This window comes from Passer montanus, unplaced genomic scaffold (assembly GCF_014805655.1).
Source record: "Passer montanus isolate IOZ18808 unplaced genomic scaffold, ASM1480565v1 scaffold35, whole genome shotgun sequence".
NCBI classification, from domain to species: domain Eukaryota; kingdom Metazoa; phylum Chordata; class Aves; order Passeriformes; family Passeridae; genus Passer; species Passer montanus.
Genome location: NW_024368263.1, coordinates 4,822,441 through 4,845,165, shown reverse-complemented (window position 1 = coordinate 4,845,165; position 22,725 = coordinate 4,822,441). Strand labels below are relative to the sequence as shown.

At 45.4% G+C, this 22,725-nt stretch overlaps 1 protein-coding gene across 2 annotated transcripts; it reads left to right on the top strand.

The window, feature by feature from the left end:
* Positions 1-478: 478 nt before the first annotated feature.
* TMEM100 (transmembrane protein 100) lies at positions 479-7,994 on the top strand. Of its 2 annotated transcripts, none has more exons than XM_039716313.1 (3): positions 479-676; positions 3,350-3,494; positions 6,766-7,994. In XM_039716313.1, the coding sequence occupies exon 3, from the start codon at positions 6,823-6,825 to the stop codon at positions 7,225-7,227; it is 405 nt and encodes a 134-aa protein (XP_039572247.1). In that variant the 5' UTR covers positions 479-676; positions 3,350-3,494; positions 6,766-6,822; the 3' UTR covers positions 7,228-7,994. The 2 variants fall into 2 exon arrangements, with proteins under 2 accessions (XP_039572247.1, XP_039572246.1); XM_039716312.1 differs by having other exon boundaries at positions 483-676; positions 6,761-7,994.
* Positions 7,995-22,725: the final 14,731 nt, after the last annotated feature.

The following is a 22,725-nucleotide window of genomic DNA, read 5'->3' as shown; positions in this document are numbered from 1 at the left end:
GGGCTGGAGAGAGGAAAGGGCTGCGGGAGGGCAGAGGGGGTGGAGGAGGGCAGAGGGGGCTGGAGGGTGACAGAGGGGCTGGAGGGTGGCAGGGGGGCTGGAGGATGGCAGAGGGGGCTGGAGAGAGGAAGAGGCTGCGGGAGGGCAGAGGGGCTGGAGGATGGCAGAGGGGGTTGTAGGCTGGCAGAGAGGCTGCTGGAGGGCACAGGGGCTCAGGCCCCGTGTGTGTGAGAGCTGCCGCGGGCAGGGCGCGGTGCGGAGCTCCCCTGGCGCTGTCCCGGCCGTGCGCATCCCCGGCCGGGCTGCGAGCGGGCAGAGGGAGCTGGAGGGTGGCAGAGGGGGCTGCGGAATGGCAGAGGGGGCTGGAAGATGGCAGAGGGGCTGGAGAGAGGAAGAGGCTGCGGGAGGGCAGAGGGGCTGGAGGATGGCAGAGGGGGATGTAGGCTGGCAGAGAGGCTGCTGGAGGCGGCCGGCCCAGCCCGGCGCTGCCGGACTCCCTGCCCGCCCCCGGCACCGGCCCGCCGCCGCCCCGCCCGCCGCTGAATTTGCTCCGGTCCCTTAATTGTTTCGCTCTCATCGAGAACTTTGTTTACAGTCCCTTGTGCGGGCGAGCTGCATCCCCTCTTATGCTGGCTGCGGGCTGGTGGCCGCCGCAGTCCCGCCCGGCGGCCGGGAGGTAAGGCACGGCTCGGCTTCGCTCGGCCCCGCTCGCTATGTGCCATGCTGTGGCACACTGGCCCAGTCTGTGGCATGGACTGGCACGGCTCAGCTCGCTGGCAGCCCCGGAGCCGCGGTGCCCGCGGGGCTCTGGCTCCCGTGCCCGGCTCCCGGTGCCCCCGGGGCTCTGACACCCGGTACTCATGGGGCTGCCGGTATCCGCGGTGCTCTGGCTCCCGGTGCCCCCGGGGCTCTGGCTGCCGTGCCCGGTCCCGGGGCGGCCGCGGCTGCTCCGCTCCGGCACGGGCTGTCCCCGCTTGCAGCAGCCGGGCTCGGCAGTCGGAGCCGCTCCCGGTGCCGGTCGGTGTCCCACGGAGCGCTGCCTCCCCGTACCGCGGGGCTGTACGTGCGCAGGGCTTTCCCCGCCTGCTCGCCTCTCTGCTCTCCTGCAGAGGGGCTCGGGGACACGCGTGACACGGAGGGTTGTAGCCCAGGTGTGTGCGTGGAGTGCAGCAGGCGCGTTTGGAAGTTTTGCAGTTGGTTTGTGGAGGGGTTGGGTTGGATCCCATCCTACGCCCCGGCTATGTCGGGAAAACGAAAAAGGTGCGAGAGTTTAAATCTGTTCATGATTTTACTTGAGGACTTGGTGAGAGAAACTTACTGCATCCCGAGGCAGCTGGTTTGGAGACAATGTGTTATCTGCCTCTGTAGCTCAGGGCATGGAGTTTTGTAAATACAAAGTCTGGTTGTGTATTTCCAGGAGTGTTCACCTGGGGCAGAGCTGCGGGATTGTGTTGAGGATTACTGCAGTCTGTTGAATTCTGAGTGAACTCAGGCTCTCCTCTCGGGACAGAGGGACTCCTTAGGCTATTCGCCGTAGTCACTTCAATGCATAGCCATAGTGTGAAGTGTGTGCATTATGATTCATTAGGATTTTACCTAAGCAAAAAAAGGTGCCTGAAGTATTGTGTAAGATAGAGAGAATCTGGTCCAGAGCTTGAAGGCGGAAAGCTCAAATGTGTCCCACTGGTTATAAGTAAAATATGAAAAAGAAGAAAGGGTTGTAGTGGCTCTTTGCCCTTGCACAGAGATACTCCATATGTGGGAAGCCTCCTGAGAGAGCACCACATTGAAATGATTCCGAGTGAAAACGCTGGAAGCTTCATGTACAGATCTCATGTGTTTCTGCTTCTCAGTTTTGTGGTGAGAGGGGCAAGGAGAAGGGAAGAAATTTCATCTCTAAGAAGTTGCTCTGTCAGAATTTTTTATAAAGACATTAATTTAAAATAAAAATATCTAAACTGTGTGCAATCAGGGATAAATGCAAACAAATAACTGAGGAGCAATTAATTTTTTTCAAGCAAGATGCTGACAGAGTGGCTTAGGGGGCACAATTGCGCTGGGAAGAGCTTTCAAACAAATGTAACCTTGCTGTAATCCAAGTAGAAGTTGACTGCAAGCATATTTCAGAGGTCTGCATTTGTTTTAATGAAATCTAGATCATTTATCTGAAGTTGTGATTTTTTTTCTGCATTTGCCTCCAAACTTTTCAGAAAGTTAAACTAATTGCTAGGTCCTGTGGAAAAGAATATAATCAATGAGATAAACAAGTAGACTTCTTTATAATTAGCTAACTTCAACAATCAGCTAAATATACTTTGGCAATGGCACAGGCTTATTCCAAGGATCTTCTGGAGAACAGCAGCAGTTTGTGCCTGTAAATGTTTGTGAAATGTTAGCAGGGTCTAAATAACTTAAAAACAGAAAAACCCTTAAAGTTTATCATTATACAAACTTACTCGCATGAATTTACTCTCATCCCCCCTTAGGACTCCTGCTTCCATGCTGAAATCATCTTCCATGATCACGCACTTCTAGAAAGGGTGTCAAATAAGATTAGCAACATGTATCTGCTGCTTCGTGAGTTTTACCCAGCTGCCTGGTGATTTCACAGCTGTTTCTGCAGTTGATAACAGTTTCCATCACTCTGCTTTCTGCAGAGTCGTCACTGCCCCGCTGCAGCGTCTGCCTTGTCCCTCTTGGAGTTACAAATCTTGTTTTTAAAAATCCAACAACAGAAATTAACAATAGTAAATATTGCGGACTTGCTTTTATTACAGAGAGTTCTTGGAGTGTGTAAGTCTGCCTTTTTTTATTCTGAGTTTTTGGGATTATATTACTTAGGTTTTCTTATAGTGGGAGAGATCTAACAGTTTTTTTAGTGGTAAGTGTGTTGTCACAGTCAGTTCACAGCTAGGAAATCTGAGGAGCAGGGAGATGGAGTGATTTGCTCAAAGAAACTTGACTCATAGAAGAGACAAACTCCCATGTATTCTGAATCATTATTCATACAGGTGAAGTGAGCAATAGAAATTAGGTTAAATAAGATTTTTATCTATTATTATTTGTTTATTCTTGTGTATTGCCTTTTCCTGTCTGGCTCTTTCTGGGAGACTTGACTGAGTTAATGTACTCACTGCTGGGATGTCACATCATCAAAGGAAAATGTTACACTGGGCCAGAAATGGGTGGCTGCTTCCAAGAAAAGAGGCAGAAGCCACTAGGAGGGCAGGAGGGAGAACATCTCCTGCTTTGGTCAGGTTAGGAGCAGGAGTCAGCCCACAGCAGAAGCTTTACACTCATGACTTTTATTCTTAAGAAGCTAATAAATATCCAACAACTTTTCTTGTAGGAAACTTCCATGCTAGAATATTGTCACCTCCAGTTCATCATTCAGCAATATCTGATGCTTCAAAGACTGGAGCAGCTCTTTCTGCCTTGAATTGCCACATAAGACATCTTCAGCACTCTTTTACCATGGATTTCTCCTGGATCTGGTAGGTGTGCATGCTGATGGATTTAATGTCTTTTTGATAAATCTAAATTTACCCTTATTAGTGGCTAAAATTTTCCTCTCCCCTTTACCCAGGGTTAGCCACAGATTGCCACAGAAGCACATTCTTCCTCCAACTCAAAGCAGCTCCTTAAGATAGTGCTTGTGGTATGATTAGTGAGAGGATGCTGGTGTTGCTGGGTATCTTTGCCTAAATTTCTTACCCTGAAACTTGAACCAAATCACCTGTTGGCTTAAGTCAGAAGTGACTTTGCTGGCAATGAGGATCCAGTGCCCTTTTTTCTAGGGCTAGATACCTTTGCTCACACTTCAGATAGGTTCTGTTGTTTATTTAATTTAATAGCATTTCAGTAGAGGGTTGTTTATTTGTTTTAAATGAATGCCTGCCTTCTTATATCCTATTCTAGAAAAAAACTGTGCTCCTCAGAAATAAACAGATTGCCATTGACTTAATTATTATGGATTCGACTTTTTTAAAATTCCTGTTAGATTTGAAAAAAAAAAAAAAGTGCTCCTCAGAAATCAACAGATTGCCATTGACTTAATTATTATAGATTAGAATTTTTTAAATTCCTGTTAGATTTGACTGTACAAATATATCTCCTTTCTTCACAAATCTCCGTACAAGAGGTCTAGGAGAATTTAATGCTCATTGAAGATGTAGCTGAAGTAGAGGGAGAAGGACTTTAGAGAGGAGTAAATACATTTTGATTTTACAGGTTAAAATTTTTCAGAATAATAATGCTTATTATGGGCTTTTTCAAGTTATTTGGCACTTTCCCTATTTCAGTGACTGTTAGAGTACTTTGGACTTTTGAATAGTTATTACAGTGTATTTGAGCCAATACGCCTTTTATATGCAAAATATTTAAATTTTTTCCTCCCTCAAATTTGTTAATAAAATGTTATACTAACTGAATGATAAGATCACAAAAAGGTGACATTTGGGGACCACATTCTTATGTTATGCTGTACTTCTGTAACGTTTCATGGATAAGTAATGCAGCAACATAATGGCACCAGTGTATGTCTCTCTGCTGTGTCAGTGATTATTGAAAATGCAGAATGATCAGATCCACATGGGAACAGGCAACATAATGGCACCAGTGTATGTCTCTCTGCTGTGTCAGTCATTATTGAAAACGCAGAATGTGGGCTCAGATCCACATGGGAACAAATTAATGACACTCAAGAGCAAACCCATGGCTTTCCTGGGCTCTTTCTGTCCGATTTAATAGGCATTTAACCATGCATTATGATTCAAAGAACAAAGCTACCGAACCTAGGAGAATTTAGGATATCTGAGGTATCAGCACAGATATATTTGCTTTGTCTGATAAGCACTGGACAAATCCCTTTCCTGCCCTTGGAGATACTGAGTACTCTCACAGAAACAGGCAGAATCATTGAATAGTCATGGTTAGAAGGAACTTCTAACCCCCTATTGCTCAGCACCTAGGAAATGTTGCCCACGACTGTGCAGATCACTTTGGATTATCTCAAGGGTGGACTCCAAAACTTCACTGGGTTCCTGTGCTCAGTTACCCTCACAGTATAAAAGTTTTTCCTGATGATCAGAGTGTTTCAGTGTGTGCCTGTTGCCTCTTGGGCAGTCACTGTGTGTGCTTGGGTGTGCTCAGCAGGGACAGGGCTGAGCCCACAGGCAGCTCTGCACAGCAGTACAGCAGGGAGCTGAGCACCTTCCCCAGAGCAGTAGAACAAAAGCTTTGGCAAAGCAGATCTTTGGCAAAGCAAAGCTTTCCTTCTCTCTTAAGCATTCAAGAGGACTTTGTATACAAACACTCTGACTATATCCAGCATTTAGCCTGTCTGTGCCTGTGTTTTTTTCAAAAGAGTGAAATCCTCTTTGTTGTAAAACCCGCAGTCGGTTATAGGAGGTACTGAGATATAAAACCAAGGGCTCTCCACAATGAGCGAATATATCTTAGCAACAAGGGTGGAGTGGTGGGAAAGGAAAAGGAGAATACTAGTATCTGGCAATTAACTTCCTAGTCACAGATGTGAAGGTGATAAAAGTGATAAAAGCATTACTGCATTGCCAACGCTCTTCCTTGTTCTCTGAGCTGCATATCGTGCTGCTCATGAGAGCAAAAGCGGCACAGCCCACGCCAGGGTGGTGGAGGAGTCCTGGGAGCTGCTCACAGCAGGACAGCCCGTGGTTCCCCAGTGGTTCCCCAGTGGTTCCCAGTGTCCCAGTCTCTGGAGCGTGTGTTGGGGTGCACTGAGCTGGGTCCAGGACAGCACATCTGTGACACCTCGGTGTTGGCAGAGCTCACTGCAGGCCCCAGAGTCACCCCACATCACCAGAGCCCCGGACACAAGGCTGAGCTCTGGAATGGGGGAGACCTATGGGCTCCTCTTGCTCTGAGCAGGTGGACTCTGATTATTCCCTGGGCCCAGAGCCAGAAGGTATTTGTGTCCTGTGCAGATGCAAACTGTGCATGCTATCTGGACTGAGAGTGTGTTTACGGTCTGGAAACAGGAGGAAAACAACCTGCTGTATCTGAGATGAGTGAATATGATGGTAAATCTACCTCCCACAGTAGCAGGGATGTAATTTCATGGATTTACAAGAGACCTGTTGCTTTTGCATGAAGCCAGTGTAAATGGCAAGCTGTCAGTCTGGCATTGATATTGCTGTAACTGGAGGTTCATCAGCCTTGAGCTGAGCCGAGTGTGGGAATCTGTTTGCATCCACACTCCCCCCACGTCTACACCTTGCACTGAGAAAGAACTCACTGTTCATCCTGGTTTTTGCTGGGCTAGTACTTGACCATGTTATTGTGATGTGCAGTGGAGCACATCTGTGTAATGTATTGTGTGTGGGTGAATAAAGTAACTGTGTGAAAAGTGTGTGAGCAAAAATCAAAACAGTGTGTGAACTTCACCTCTTTGTGGGAAAATGTAATGCCATTGAAATCTAAATTATGTCCAGAAATACTGACTTTAGGACGTAACTTAATGTAGGATTTGGCCCACAACACTTTAATGTTGGTTTCTGTCTTGGTCTGTGACTCTGTTATTTCCAGAACTTACACACATATTGTTGACTGCAAGAAGTGATTCAGATCCTTCACAATCAGTCGTGTCACTGTTGATCTTGTGCAAAAATCCTTGTGGGGTCTGAATATCTGGTTGGTTGTGATCCCAAGGGGATACTTCTGTGTCCCCATCTGTATTATAAATAATTGGTAATTACTGGTTGAACTCATGCTCTTCTCTCCACAGTGCAGCACGAGCTCAGCAGAGCCTGCTCTAGCCTAAGAACGGGCCAAGTCAAGACAACCAAGATGACGAACGAACCCATCAAAGAGATCCTGGGCACCCCAAAGCACCCCGATTCTGTACCCCCAGAGAAGAGTAACAACAATGACTGTGTGATAACCACCATTCCTCTGGTCAGTGAGTGCCAGCTGACGGCAGCCACGGGGGGAGCAGAGCTCTCCTGCTACCGCTGCACCATTCCCTTCGGCGTGGTCATCCTGATAGCCGGCGTCGTGGTCACTGCCGTGGCGTACATCTTCAACTCCCATGGATCCATCATCTCTGTCTTCGGGCTGGTCCTCTTGTCCTCAGGACTCGTTCTGCTGGCTTCCAGCGCCGTGTGCTGGAAGATCAGGCAGCACAAGAAGAAAGCAAAGAGGCGGGAGAGCCAGACAGCGCTCGTGGCGAACCAGCGAACCTTGTTCGGTTAAAGGCAGCCAAGAGAAGGCTGGACAGAAGGCAGAGCCTTTGTAAGTCAACTTGCCTATTTATCAGTAGGAGAGATTGCAGGTTTTAATTTAACTGTGGAAACAAACTGAAATGAAAATGGAAGGGATTAAGAAATACTTGTAGCAACTCTGCAAGTGCTCTCAATATATTTTGTACTGCAGACTTGGTAGTGATTCTTTCCAAGACAGAGGAAAACCCATTTTTCCTTCACAGAAAACCGTGTCACATAACTGCAACCATCCTAACTGTGTTCTCCAACATGCTGATCGTGTTGGAAAGGGAATGTGTGGGAACTGAGAAAATAATTTGAATTGACTTGAAATGCCAGAGGTCTCCTTAAAACACTGACATTTGACCAAGGGAGAAGTCATAGCATTTGAAGTGACTACAAGCTTATGGCCAGAGTATCTGGGACTTAAACTGTAGCTAAAAAAAAAAAAAAATTTAAAACAAGCAATAAGAACACATTGAAAATTTCTCAATAAGCTGATTTTTATATTTTATGTAACTTCCCCCTCCCAATACTTGTGGTACTTTCCCCCTTTTTTAAACTAACTAATATTGATTTTGTTTCACTATTGAATAGAAATCAGTAGAAATGTGTAATTATGTTGTTTAACCTAAATAACAAGGTATGATCATAGCTTAAAACATGAGACTTTTTTGTAAATTAAAGTGGTCGGGTTTAGCACTTTTGATTATTTTGCTATAAAATAAAAAAATAAATTTCATTAAAATAATAACCACTGCTGTTTGTCCTTTAGAAAATATTTCTTTATTGCTATCAAGATAGCTTGTATCTTCAATTCTGGCTACTTTATATTTCTATTTTTGTAGTACAACCCCTGTGACAATAACTGTGAGCACATGTACTGCTGATCTCTTACAAAAACCTCTCCAACCTGTGGACTTTGGTTTGATAGTCCAACCCTCTGCAGCTTGATTAACAGCTCTGTTATTGAAAAATCATAGCAGACAGTTCTGCAGACACTCTCTGTCACAGTCAGTTTGAGACATAACTATTAATAATAACTTGTGGAAGCAAAGCTATGTGCAGTGTTTGCTGACTGAGCTTTGGGATTACAAATCTTCATGAAAAGCAGGTGCCAGGTGTCCCCTGCTTGTGGCTGAGGTGTTGATTCTGTAACTTTGTGTTGCAGAGGTCTTCCAGCTTTTCTCAGTTAATGGATCATTGAGAGACTTGTCCCAAATTGAAGCAAACCAGAACATGATTTCTCCTTCTTGAAGGACATGTGGTGCTAAGTCACAGGTTTCCACCCCGATGTGTATGAGAAGGCAGAGGGGCTGCATGGAGCCCTCTTTCTATTTTACTCTTTTATTTTCCACCTTACTTTCTCCAGACTCAAAAGGGCTGGGTGTGATTTTTGCTTTCTACTACCAAGGTGAGACAGGCCTGTGCCTTCTCTTTGCCCTCAGAGCCTCTGGCAGCAGGGACAGTTTTGGTGATGCTGCTGCAGAGCCCACTGCCAAAGAGGTGCTGCAGGGGCTTCCTTCTGCAGCTCATCCTGGATCCCTGTACTTCTCCTGCTGAAACCACCCAGGAGTTCTGGCTTAGGTGCCACCATTTCCTCTGCCCTCCATGGTTTGAGATTGTTACATCCATAACTTATCCCTGGATTTGCAAGCTGCACCTTGTGTTTTAAATAGAGCGAGCTATATGTGCAGGAGGGGATGTTTGGGGTCAGTATTTGCGTTGCCACACTCCATGGTTACCAGACGCTATAATAAAATCACTTGCATCAGAGGAAAGCTGACAACACATTTTAGCACTTCCATAGCCCTCACTTAATCACGGCAGGAAGCTTTCCTGCTGCTAGGAGAACATGTTGCGTCACCAGAACATCTGACACCGGTGTCTAGTGTCAATCACTTTGCTTAAGGTCATTAAAAATATTAGGGTGTCCCCTTACGATGTACAGGTTTTGCATGAGTGACAATTCATGGGAAACACATAGCATGATAAATAATGGAACAGGTGGACTAAAGTGGTGTCTTTCCTGTTTAAAATGAGAGAAGTGATTGACATCAGCAAAGCTGGAGAAGCTAAATAGAGCTGTTCATCTTTTTCCCTCCCTGGGAACAATAGTTTTTCTGACTTCTTCTTTCCCCTCCCCATTTCTTTTTTCATCAGTGGAATTTTGGGGGCTGCTGAGGAGAGAACTGCGGGGGCTGTGGAGATGCAGTGATTTCCACTAAGTGTATGGCAGCTTGGCTCCATGGTTCCTAGGCTGAGCCTAGAGCAGGAGCTGCCCACTGCCCTCTCCAGAAGCCATTCCCACACATGGCTCCTCCTTTGGCCATCACTGTGGTACAGCTGAGCTTGCTGTGAAAGGAAGGTAGAGGTACAAGGTGAGGCTCAGCTCCAAGTCAAAAAAGAAAAGCCAAACTCAGTGGAATGGAGACAATGGGGGTTTTGGAGCAGTTTTTTCAGGAAGGGTGAATAGGAGCGAGTAAGAATTGCTCTGCTACTACTAGAGATGATTTCCCTTTCCTTATCTCTGCCCTCTTTGACTTTTGCAGTGCTTAGGCAAGGACACAGCAGAGTTCCTGGATCACCCTCTGCCTTGCTAACTGTGGGCACCTGGGCATTACCCAGCCTGTGTGCAGAGACAGACACATTGCAGTGACCCTGGATGTGATCCCTGGCACAGCAAAGCTTCAGGCACACCGTGGTCTCCTCAAAACCACCTAACTGGATATGCTGGGAGGCCTCTGGGTGAGAGGGGCTGCTGAGCTCAGCAGCACTGTCTGTGTTCCTTAGAGATGAGGTACATGCACAAGCATCTTCATCCCAAGCAGCAAATAAAAGGCTGTGCACGAAGTCAGGCTTATTTGTCCTTCATTCAGAGGAGCAAACCAGTAATTTTTTGGGGGAGAATCCCAGCCCCTGATCCTGGTGTCCTGCAGGAGCAAAGCAGAAGTTGTGAGCAGTTCAGGCAGAGATTTTTAGGCTGCTGAAGATGTTTTCAAGGGTTTCATTGCTGAGTGCTCACATGGCCTTAGGAATTGATTTTCCCCCATCATTCATTTGCATTGAATTTGGGCCAGTCTGAAGCAGTAGTAGCATCTTTTCTGACTGAGCAGCAATGACATCCTACCCATGTCTCATGCTTTTTTCTTCTTGAAAATCTATTTATTTCAGATATTTTCGTTATTATCCTCTCTCTCTCTCTCTACACACCCAGGAACAGCACATCCTTTTCAGCCCTTAAAGCCCAACCAGAATTTCTGCTTCAAATTTTGAACTCCGTGACCTAATCTGGATTGATTTGGGGTTTCATGCCTGGGTGCTGCAGTGCACCAAGTCTTTGCTGCAATGCCAACTGGAACCCCTTGATTGCTGTTTGGTGTTTCTCATGGGAATCTGAGAAGCAGAAGGATGCAGCCCTGTGGAGATCAAAGTGACTTTCCTCTTCAGAAACACCTTCCCTTCTGGTGTGAAAAGGCTTTGAATGACACAAATGGTGTTTCAGTCCTGGGAGAGGCTGGGTGGGAGCTGGTGCAAATTATTATTGTCACAATTACTTGTCTATCCCTTCCTGAAAGCCCTGGCAGCACTGCACAAGCAAAACTGCCCTCACAAGGATAGAAAATTATCTAATAGAGGAATTGCGCTGGTGCTCCGGGCAAATGTTACAGTGATCTTAAATAATAATTGCAAAACCTAAGCACAGGAAATTGTGTCTGTAACTACACCCTGTATTGCTATTGTACACAAAGACAGTTATAGCCTGGGACAGTATTTTAAAATAATAATCAGATTGGTATGACAATGCTTAGATTTTGTTCAAGTCAAAACGCCCAATTTACAACTCCCCAGTCATTTCACGTGTTGTGTTTTGTACGTGACTCTGGCTCTAATACCATAATTTTCCAAGTTAAAAAAAAAAAAAAGAGAGAGAAAGAGAGAAAGGAAGGTTAGTTTCATGGACCTGTGTCAAGAATTAAGTTTCTCTGCCACGGACACTTGGGAGAGCTCCTGTTACCAAACACCAAATGTGCAGTATCACTGCAGCTCCAGAGAACAGGAACCAGCTCCGAGTGTGGAACGAAGAGAGGCCCGAGGCTCATCAGCATCCGGAAGAGCCAGGCCAGGAACAAGCTCTGGAATATCCCGTGTTCCTGCCTCAGCTTGGCTTCTCCAGACTCAAATCCAGGGTTACTGCTCCTTTGATATCTGAGGTGGAAGTTGGTGCATATTATTAGCAGGTATCACCTAATTTGTTTTTACAATGGGCTGCAAAATAAAAAGAGCAGAACAATATTGGCAGCCATCACTTTGCATAGATATTACCAGTACCTCTGAGCATTGGCAAATATATTTTTTGCTTTTATATTTCCAATACTTTTGTTGTCTGTAGCTAATATGACATTTTAGCTATATCAATGTAAATATTTGCCAGTCATGAAGGGCTTTTATATACTGAAGTACATTACATATCAAGAACTGCACTGTATGATGTGAGAACTATAAATTCTGGCAGAAATCCATGTTTAGACTAAATCTTACAGGCTAAACCATGTGGGAGAACAATGGTCTTAAACTGCAAAATCTACTTGAATTTTTGGCTTTTATTCAGGTTGTTGATGTCACTATTAACATGACACAGGACCTACTCCTTCCTCTTGTGAGCAGCTAGTTGGAGTCCTATTGTCCTGACTCTGTGCATCCTAAAATTTGCATTTGTAGCAAATATGGCAATTTTGAAAAGCACTTCTTTTGCATTGATTGCTTTTCCTCTTAACTCTTCTTCTGTGCTTTCTGTACTAATAGCAAAATTATTAAATTTTAAAAACAGAAAAAGAGGAAAGAAAGAGAAGAACATACAACTTCAGATGGTGGACACTGCACAGAGTAATGGAAGAATAGTAAATGTGCCTTGTTGATGGAGACTTTTAAAAATATGTAAGTCTTGTTTCTGATACATCCTGGTTTATCCTCAGTTTCATTCTTACAAAATGTTTGAAGTCCCCAGGTTCATATCGGTCTTAGGTCCTCACCTCATATTTATTTTCTGTTTCCCAGGAAGCATTTAGCTCAGCAAAAAGCAGATTCTTTCACCATATTTTGCAGCCTGACTGGCATCGAATGCCCACATGGGATTTGCAGAGACAGTGTCCCCATGGTTTTTTAAGTTAAAAGGCCAGTCTACACTTGAAGGTGTAGGCACTGTGCAGAGGTAAAGATTTCTGTGCTGCAGCAAGAGATGCCAGCAAATAATCTATGAGAAAAACATAAATAACAGCAGAGCCGCCCTTCACCGCCTCTTCTCAGCCACGTTCCCTTTCCATCTGAAGGCCTGGGTTTGTGAATAGAGTTAACAGCTTTCCTGGAAAACTGGCCCATGACATGATTTCCTTGTGAACTCCATCCACCTGTCATGTTAGGGCTTGGTGCAACGCCAGGGCTGGCAGGAAATAATAGGCAGCAGGATGCTGGTGTGTGTCGATGGCCCTGACCCTCCCATTCCTGAACATGAATAAGCCTCGGGCTCACCGGGCGTCAGAGCCGCGGCTCCCGGGCCTGGGACGGCAAGGGAGGGAGGCACAGCCACTAAAATAACATCCAGCCAGCAGAGCTGCAGCCCACAGCAACGTGGGAAGGGATGGTGTCACATTCTCACTGCCTGCTGCTCTTTGTTCTCTCCCCTGCACCCTCGCTGCACTGCCCAGAGAAATCTGCTGCTTCACACAGTAAAAAAGACAAGTAATGTGAATTAGCTGAGATTCCCCTGAACAGACTTATTTCCCTGGAATCCATGGGCTATGTTATGAATGACCATCTTTGTTGCCACTTCTGCTTTGCTTCTGTCTAGGTAATTTCATTCTTTGCCTACCAATGATGGTGCTTCAAAGAAGAACCTCTGCTAGCATACAAGCAAAGGACTTTTCACTCTGGATTGCACAAGACCTTGTAAAGAAACATCCTGATCTCTTAACCATTTCTCTATAAACAGTTTTCTCAAGAAAGTCTAATGACTGGGTCTGGAATAAAATTGTTTCCTAATCTGGAGGAAAAGCAGTACAGCAGAAGTTAAATGAAATGCAGGCTTGAAGCAAAGCATCCTGTCACCCCTTTCCCTTTCTTCCCCAAAGTGGGAAGTGAGTAATATAACTCACATGAAAGATCACAAAGATGGTCAAGTTATTGCTGATGTTTTAGCTGTTGCAAAACGAGTGACTAAATGCATATAGGACCAACACCTCATTAATCTTTTATAAGAAAATCCCAACAATTTAGAGAATAAGCTGTTCTTCCCTTGGCAAAACCCTAAAGTTCCTCCATCACAGCAGCTGGGCTGTGATAGGTGTGGTAGCCTCACCTGCCAGAGCTCCAAGTGTTGTGAAAGACACGAACCATCCTTGCTGAGCACAGCATTCACATCACAGTCACCACTTTGCTGTCTCCTGCCCCTCTGTGTGCTGACACCAGGGGGGCTCGGGTGGCTTTTCTGAGCAGCCACCTCTTCCTCACTGCAGCCTGGGCTGCTCCATGTCAAGCAGGACTAGAGGGACTACAGACACAGACACAAAAAAGTGCAGTTGGTCTATAAAGTAGCCAGAAGTGAAAGCATGAAGCCTGGGACAGAAAAATTGACAGAAAAATCAGGGAGAATCCCTATGCCCACGTGTGTTTTGCTCACACTAATGCTAAAGCAGAGATAAGTACTGCAGAGGAGGACTGAAGCATGTTGGCAACCAGCCTAGGAGGCTTCTCTTCCCTGGCTGTGTGGAGGGCTTTGTTTCCCTCTGCACGAGGCAGGGGACAGCCAGCAGCTCTGGGCTCCCCTCTGAGCATTGCCACCCCGGAGCCCTGGCTGCATCCCAGCCAGGAGGGGCTGATGCACTTCTGGCAGTGGCTTTGTGGGACTGCAGAGGAACTGGCCATTAGATCATTTCCCGTGGGCCACCAACCAGGGACTCAATCAGATGGTATCAACTTTCACTCTGGTCTTTGGTCAGAATGGTCAATAAAAACCATTCCCCTGGTGGTGGTAAAACCAATTATGCTTCTGTGGAAGAATTACTACTCAACAGCCTTTGAAATACAACAGGCTCCTTCCAGTCAGAGCTACAAAATGTAAAAGTGACCCCAGAAATTGCCATTACTGAACAGGACTGCACAGGAACCAGACATTCCCCTGCCTGTAAAGTCATGTTCTACAAGTGCCCTGGTTCCCAACATTTCTCAAAAACTTTGCTGTGTTTTTGCAGGACCCAATCTCTTAATCCACTTGCTTTTGGTGTATTTTCTGTGTTTCCAGCCACTGCTGAGCCCGCCTTTGTTACAGGCCCTGAGCATCCCCTGTCTCTGAGTGATGGTGACGAGGCTGCCCAGGGCTGCTGGCACAGCTGCCTCCCCAAGGCCTTTGAGCAGCACCCAGGTCCTGACAGCCGAGCAGGGACACAAATTTGGGATATTTTTGAGCGCCATCTACTGGAGTTTTATCTGTTTTCTAATTGCACAGTTTGAGTGTTTATATTCACACACCGATTCAATAATTCAACACTCTGCGTTCAGATGTAGGAGGGATTTAAAACTGCAAAGAATGAGAAAGGAAAACTTCAGCACCCTGGTGCTCCCAACACTCAGAGTATCCCTCAGCCTCACAACAAGCACTCAGTTGTGCTCCTATGGTTCTGATAATCCTTCATTTCCTAGGATGACAGATGTATTCCAAATGCTGCAGTTACAGCTGGTCAGAAACTCCCAAGGGAAAGGTCTTCCACTGGAAAACTATGATCTTGTTAAGTCAAAACATTTCACAGAAATGTAAATTTTATTGCTTATTCATTTTTACAGGAAGTTGTAATCATTGGATTACCACATTTAATTTTCAACTGCATTGTATTCAAAAAATCAGAAAGAGCAGGGTAACACGAAAGATTTTCATTTTGCTGAAATGAAATATGCACAAGTATGAAAGCTCTGTACCTAAATCCATGCACAGATAAACTCCTGAGGCTGAGATTTGCATCCTTATTTGGGAAGGTGAGAAAATGAGAACAACCTTGGAGTTTTTCATGCAATGAAATTCCAGACTGTGAAGAGCTCTGATCACTGAATTTAATTTCTCAATTCTACTTGGTTTTGAGAGAAAATAGCCTGACTTGGGAAATTTTTTCCCTCCATTTCTGTCCCACTGCTGATACCTTGCTAAACCCTAATTCTGCCGACGCACTCAGTTCAGCAAGACTGTTGGCAGTTCCAGTTTCCTGTAGCAAAGGCAAACCTTTTGTACTTTCTCCCTTTGGGCAGTTTTCTTTTTTTCCCAGTAATAGGAGTGTGCAAGGCCTTTCCAGCTGGGAAATGCATGTTGCAGGCGGCAGGGCCAAGTGCACAAAGAGAAAGGAGCCTCGGTACAAGTTACGACACCGACATCTGGCAGATAGATTTGACGTCGCTGTCACCTCCTCTGCTGGACAATGCTCTTATCCCCAGAGTGAAGGCTTTGTTAAACACTGGAACCCTGAAAATGTGACTGGCATCAGCTTTGCAGAGCACTTGGAGAGTTCTCATCTGGGCAGATCTGTCTTTGAAAGAAATGAACGCTGTGCCAGTCTCCCCAGCTGCACGTCCTCAATGAACATCAGGTTTTGGGGAGCCAACCTCTGCTGCAGAAAGCTGCAGTGTGGTCACAGGGCAACAGACCTTCAGCTGGGCTGAGGAATGATTTGCAGAGACTGAAGCACAGAATTGCTTGGGGGAGGAGCTGCAGCCACAGCTTGATCTCCAAATAACTTGCAAAAAGTGGCCAGTTTTGCCCAGAAGTTAGAGGGCTGCTCTTCAGACTGCAGCCCTGTTAGACCCTGATGCTGGCACACCACCTGTGGGGGGTGGCTGCTATTTCCATCTCATTCAGCCACTCTTTTTACTGCTTTTGGATGGGCTTTGTGCAGAGGGATCATTTCATCACAGGGACAAGACTGAGCAGGAGCTGTGTGAAGGAATCCTGCAAAGTGACTTTTCACTTTCTCCGCAGCTCAAAAGAGGCAGTGGGAGGGCTGCTCTCTGGGTATGACAGTGTTTGGGGATTTGTATTCAGTTTCTAGATCTTTCAGTCTTTGTGGGGTGTGCAGAACACAGCCCAGGTGGTGAGTTTTGATCTGCCTTGCTCGTGAGTGTGCTCACTGAGGTCAGCAGAGCCCTTCTGCATCCCCTGCACATCACAGACAGAAGGAACAACAGTGTAAATTATATTAAGAAGTCTAATTAGAGTTTTATTTTTCCAGCAAAGTTTAAATCCACCTTGAAACAAAGCTTTCCTTTTGGGCTAGTGGAGCAGTTCAGCTGAACATAAGAGATGCTATTAAGCAATTTTTGGCATGGAAGAGATTAAGTACCATGAAGTCAGAACCAAAACTTGCACTTCAGCAATGCACATAGCATGAAATCACATTCCTGAACATGTGAATTGTGTCATGGTCAGGACCCACAGCCATCTGACAACTGCCTTGGGAAGTTTTATATTAAAGTCCAGTCAAGCATTACAAGCGTCCCAAAGTGATGATGGAATGAGAGATTAGAGAGGGACCTGTGGCAGCTGCTAATGGAAGGCCTTGAAGTGTAGAGAAACACCCCTTTTAATTCTAAAAGGAGTTTCATCTTCATAACAACTTTATGGAACTGAGAAAATAAATCTATACCTATTCTCTAAAGCAAAATAGAAAACAGAATCTGTCATCGGATCTCTCCATGCTTCCTATAGGTTATACCCAAAGTACATAAGGATGGAAGGTTCATTTGCCACAAGCATGAAATGGCACTGGAGGGTGTTAAACCTACTCAGTGTCAAGGAATTCAAGTTTCAGGGTTTTTTCTTTCTGGTGAAAGACATTTGGTTTGGGGCCATCAGTTAAGGCATCAAGAAATCCAGCAGACCCACAGTCTGATTGCAATCTAATCACATTGCAGGGGAACTGCACAGTAATCACACTTGTCATTGCACAACACAAAAGGTTGCTGTGAGCTGTCAATCTTCCTATCATCAACAGGAAACTCAACTTCCATGCTGTTTACAAGCCTCTCTTAGGAACTTTTGGGCCTAAATCCTAAACAAACTTCCTCAATAATTGCCAGCAGAATAGCACAGCATGGGGACTTTATCACTGGAGGTCCATTATTCTTTAAATTGCCCTCTCACAGAGCCAGCCCCGGCGTCTTCAACACTTCTTTTGTTTGTTCCCATGCCAGAGGTTCTTGGTAGTATCACAATGAGCTGCAGAAGCAGCCTTTCCAAAAACTAATATTTGAGTGCATCCAAAGAGCAGCAGTTAAGCTCAGTATCCAATCCCCTTATTCCCTGGCCTACGTATTTGATTTGGAAATCATTGAATACATTTCTTGGGATAAGAGCCACAGAAGGGGCTGGACTTTGGGACTTTCTGCTGTTGTTGTGGATTAAGCAAAGAATCCAGAGGTGGGTAAGGCTGAGCTGGGTTCTGATGCTCTGCTAGACCAAACTTGAGCTAATGCACATCGCTCCTGAACCAATCCCTGTGTATATTCCTGTACCTCTGCCCTTCAGTGACAGCTCAGTGGCCAAGCAGAAGGGTGCAGTGAGGTGTCTTTCCAGCCACTGTGGTTTGTACAGGAAGGCTTCACAGCTCTTGGTCTCTCTGATGAATTTTTGCTGCAGGCCAGGGAAGGGATTTGCACGCAATGAGGATATTTTTTCTAAGTTAAACCAAAATACACTTATTTCAAAGAAGGTTTGGAGGACAGCCATATACATTTTGAAATCCCTGGACCAGAACTGAGCCATTAAACCAGATAGTGCAAGATGCAGGGCTTTTTACAAGAAAGGAAAGTAACGTTTCATTACTCTCTTTCCAAAACAAAAGTGGAACTAATTGATTGCTTAAAGTTGCTTATTCAGGAACATTCCAATAACATCTCACCTTTTGCTTTGGCTTCTGTAATAGCTTTTTCCTGAGCTCCTTACAGCAGGGTTCTGCCTTTTGCTGAGTTAACAACAAGCTCTCTAGAGTATTGATTCTGGAGGTAACAAGGAAACTGTAAAAGGGGACCTGGACACAAGACACAGCACGCTTGGGACCTCAGCCAGACTGCTGGCTATTTGTCAGTCTTAGATTTCATGTTGAAGACTACAGAAGCAGCACTCAGAATGCCCACTGTGCCCACTGTAAAGGTCCTTCTACAACTCCCCACGAGACAAATTCTGTTGGGCTTTCATTTACATGCCTGTGTGTTAATGTGCACCTGTGCGTGTGTATACATACACACAAATCTCAACCTTTAATGCTCTTCCTTTAAGAAATCAAATAATTTTTAAAAGTAATTTGTAATAGGAAGCATAACTTTCTTTGCACTTTAGAACTAGCAATTGATTAACTGACTGTGGTGATTTCAGTTTCAGAAGCCAGTGTCCTTAATTGGTTTCTAATGAACCCAAGTGCATTATGCATATAATTTCAAGTCAGCCTGAACTCCCAGTAAGCTGAAGGCTCTTACTGATCCCTGTGGGATATGCAGGTTTGTGAGACTGTGGTATCTTTTATTTTTGTTGTCTGAAAGAGCTGTTTCTGTAATTGTTTAGTGAACTGAAAAAAAATATGGGTTGAGAAGGACTGAGAAGGAAAGCCACGAAAATGAAGGTGGGTTCTGTGGCTGGGCTGCTGTCTGTATCAAGTTTTGTTAATAGATCTGGAAGAATGTCACTGAGTATCTTGTTGCTGGGCCAAAGCAATTATTGGTTTTGTTGGTATTTATTAAGCCTCTTGGTGCACTTGGAGCTTGATTTTTAATTCAATTATCTACTGAAGAAGATAAAAGCGGATTAGAAAATATCCTTTACCTACAGTGTGATGGTTTCTTTTATAAAGATAAGCATACAGGGCACTTAGCTTTAATGCTAAGTATTTTTCCTATGGGATCCCTTATTTGCATAACAGGATTTAGTTTTACTGTTTAGTATCAGAAAGCCCAAATTATTCTGGCTTTTCCAGGGCACTGGTACCTGTAATGCACTGTGCCCTGGGCTGAGGAAGCCAGTGTGTTACTTATAAAATCTCCAAATTATTCTGTATCTTTGAGGTGCTCTGGGAGGATTACATCCTCCACAGCCATACCTATACGTGGGAAAGAGAAATGTAACCAATTCCCCTGCTGACCTTTATCTTATTGTGTCTATTTAAAACAGGAAAAGCATGCCCATTGGCTCAGCTAATACCTTAAATAACTAAAAGACACCCTGCTATTCCCAATTCCTGACTACTTCCTTGTTTGTTTCCCTCCTGGCTAGAGCAGCCTGTATATATATATTGATATATGTATGCAAATTTTCAGTGCCAGACAGGGATTACCCAAGAAAACAAAACAGCCTGCAGCTCTTCCAAATCCCTGTCTGAGACTCCTCACCTGGGCTCTGTTAGATACTTTTATTTACCATATTGAGTTATTATCTTTTGATAAGACACTCTCTTGCTGCCTTTAAGCTAGATAGAAGTATGTTTTACGTGTATTTTTTTAAATGTACATATATATAATCATTTTTGGACCAGCATTACATGCAGGACTTCAATGTAAACCTAGATTTATTAACCAAGTTGTGACCTTGAGCAGTGCTCTCAGTGTAAGGAAACTGGAAAGCAAAGGTAGTGGAGGTCTTGAGGGAAAATATTGATGTTTTAGGTCTGTCCACTTGAAGCAATGACCTATAGTGCCTTAATTGCTTACACCAACACACCTCCCACTTTCAAATGTACTTTAATGTACATATAAGACCTTTAAGGATTTAAAAATGAAAAAGAAAATATTTTTTTCTAAAGCCCCTTAGGAACCTGGTGCTGTTTTGAGCATCAGAATCCTCAAGGTCTTCTGTGAAATCTGCAATTTGCAGTTTGCCTGAGGGATATGGGTGAAGTGGTAAAATGAGCTGTGCCTGGAACAGCTGAACATCCTGATGTATGTCTGGAGTTTATTTCAAAATGCGTAAGTCAGATGGTCTTTTGACAATTCCTGGCACACCAGGGAGTAAACATGGTCACCTACAGGAACTGAACTGATAAGAGCCACATGCCAGTGGGTCTGGGAGTCACTGGCACAGCTCCTCAAAGCAGAGCTGGGGCAGATGCTGAGTGCAGGGTCAGGGAGCAGCACTCCCTGTGCTTCATTAGCTGCCTTTGGTGCTCGTCCATTTGGCTCCTGTGGAGATCCAGCTGCTTTCCAGGGGTGAGCAGCTGCCTGGAGAGATGGAAAGGCAGCTCCTCTGCAGCAGCGTGTGCAGCTGGTTGTTACTGCAAAGGGAAATGTTTGGGGTTTATTTACCAAGCGTGTTCGTGAGCAGACGAAAGGACAGCTCTGCAGTTGTTTGTGGTGAGGCTTGAGCCCTGTTTACTGAGGAGGGGAAGGCTGAGGAGGGACTTGGTTATCACACAGAGCAGGGCAGGAGGGATGGCTGCAGCGTTTGGTTTTGCCTTGGCTGATGGTTGTGGGGACTGTTGGAGGCTCCACAGGCTGCTGTTGTACCTGAGCTTGACTGCCCCAGTGTGTGGGGACAAATGTTGTCTCCAGGATGCTTTGCCTCCTTTTACAAGGACAGCACCTGCAGGAAGTGCTGGGGAAGGGCAGATGCCAAGCAAAAGCAAAGTTTTTCCTATTTTCCACCTATAAAGAAGGTGAACCCAGCCCTTCATCCCTTCTGTTGCTGCAGCCTGGATCTCCTCTTTCTCTGCCCTTTTACAAGACTTGTAAACCACCCCTTTAACTACCAGAGGCTGCAGAAGTGCTGGCCAACAGCAACCCCTGAGCCTTCTGAGCTGCTGGTTCAACCCCTGCCTTCTGAGCATGGCAGGGCCCAGGCTGGGTTTTGGCATGTCCCACAGAGTCTGGACCTCTCCTGAACATGGTAGCAAACAGGTTCAACCCCTGCCTTCTGAGCATGGCAGGGCCCAGGCTGGGTTTTGGCATGTCCCACAGTCTGGACCTCTCCTGAACATGGTGGCAAACAATGTGTGTGGCTTGCCAGGCAAACATGTGGTGGAATTGCCATTATGAAACACACAGTTTTGGGGAAGGAGCTTACTTGCCAGAGTGACTGTTTGGGAGTGAGTCAGTAGATCAGCCCAGATGTGAGGCCAGTGGGAAGGAGAATCCTTCCATTCTTGGGTAAAATCTCAGAGCAATTCCTGTTAGAAATACCAGAAACTTGCAAAGGGGCTTTACGTAGATGCAGTTCCTGTGCTCTAAGGAAAGGCTGGGGAAAAAGTGATTGTGGAGTTTAAAAATCATCTACCACCTTTATTACATGAAGGAAACATGGCAGGGGATGAAAGAAAGAGCTTTATTTGCTGTTGAAGATCTTAGATTCCATGTGTCAGACAACATCCAAAAATATGAAGTCACTTCCAAAAAACACAGCTGTTCTGTGGGAGCTATGATTTCCATATGCCTGGGCTGTCTGAGAACATCTTGGTGGCAGTCTCGGGACAGGAATGTCGTCATGAGCACTGTTGAACTTTAGAGAGGACTGGATTGTTTTCCTGGTAGTGCCTAGTGACACTATTTTGTAACGCTAGCCTTTCGGAAAAAAGATATTCCCTGAATTAGCACATTACGAGCTCATTTAATGAATGCTCTGCCTCTCGGAGAGATTAAACCCACTGGGCTATTGCTCCAAAGCTTTCATAGGTTTGATTCTCTTGGAAGTTACATTCTATCTTAGGCCTCTGGAAAACTGAAGAAATTACTGGATGAAACCCTGGGAATGGCGTGCTCAGGCTCCTTTTAGAGGGGTGTGTTTCCCTCCCAAGGGATCATTGCTGTAGGAGTAACAATCTGCCTTTACTGCAGAGCTACTGCAAGTCATTAGGGTTTGGCATTGGCCTTACCTTCTCCTGTGTGTTTTTGTAGCTGCACAGTGGAATCTCACTCTGAGGTAGAAGGCAGTGTCCTCGTCCACTTGCAAGATAAATTCTGTAATCATAACTCTGATGTTTTCTATCGTTTGAAACAGGCCCGGTATTCAGGTTTCATTGTAGGGGGGGGAAAATCCCCTTTAACTTTTGCAGCAGAAGAGCAGTAGGATTTTTTGGTTAGAAACCTGGGTTTACACAAATTTGTCAGCCACTGTTCTGAAAGATTGATCGATGTCTCCCAGATCCAGCTGCCTGTGAGGTCTGAGCAAACCCCAAAAGAGCCTAAGCACACTCTGTGTGTGGGAGAGGAGCCTCTGCTGCTGTGCAATCTCTTATGTCAGCTGACACGGGATATTCCAGCCTTGGGCAAATAAATATCACCAAAATGAGAACCTAGTGAGGTGAAGAGGCAGCTCTGGGGAGGAAGGTGGTGAACCTGCTGGGATGGAACACCCACGGCAGTGCCCGGGGCAGGAGCATGGCTGGGGCTCTCTGGTGTCAGTGTGGGTCAGGAGGTGTTGGAAGGGAAAAGAATGGCTCAGTGTTCTCGTGGGGATGGAGCCAGCCCAGCTAAGTAT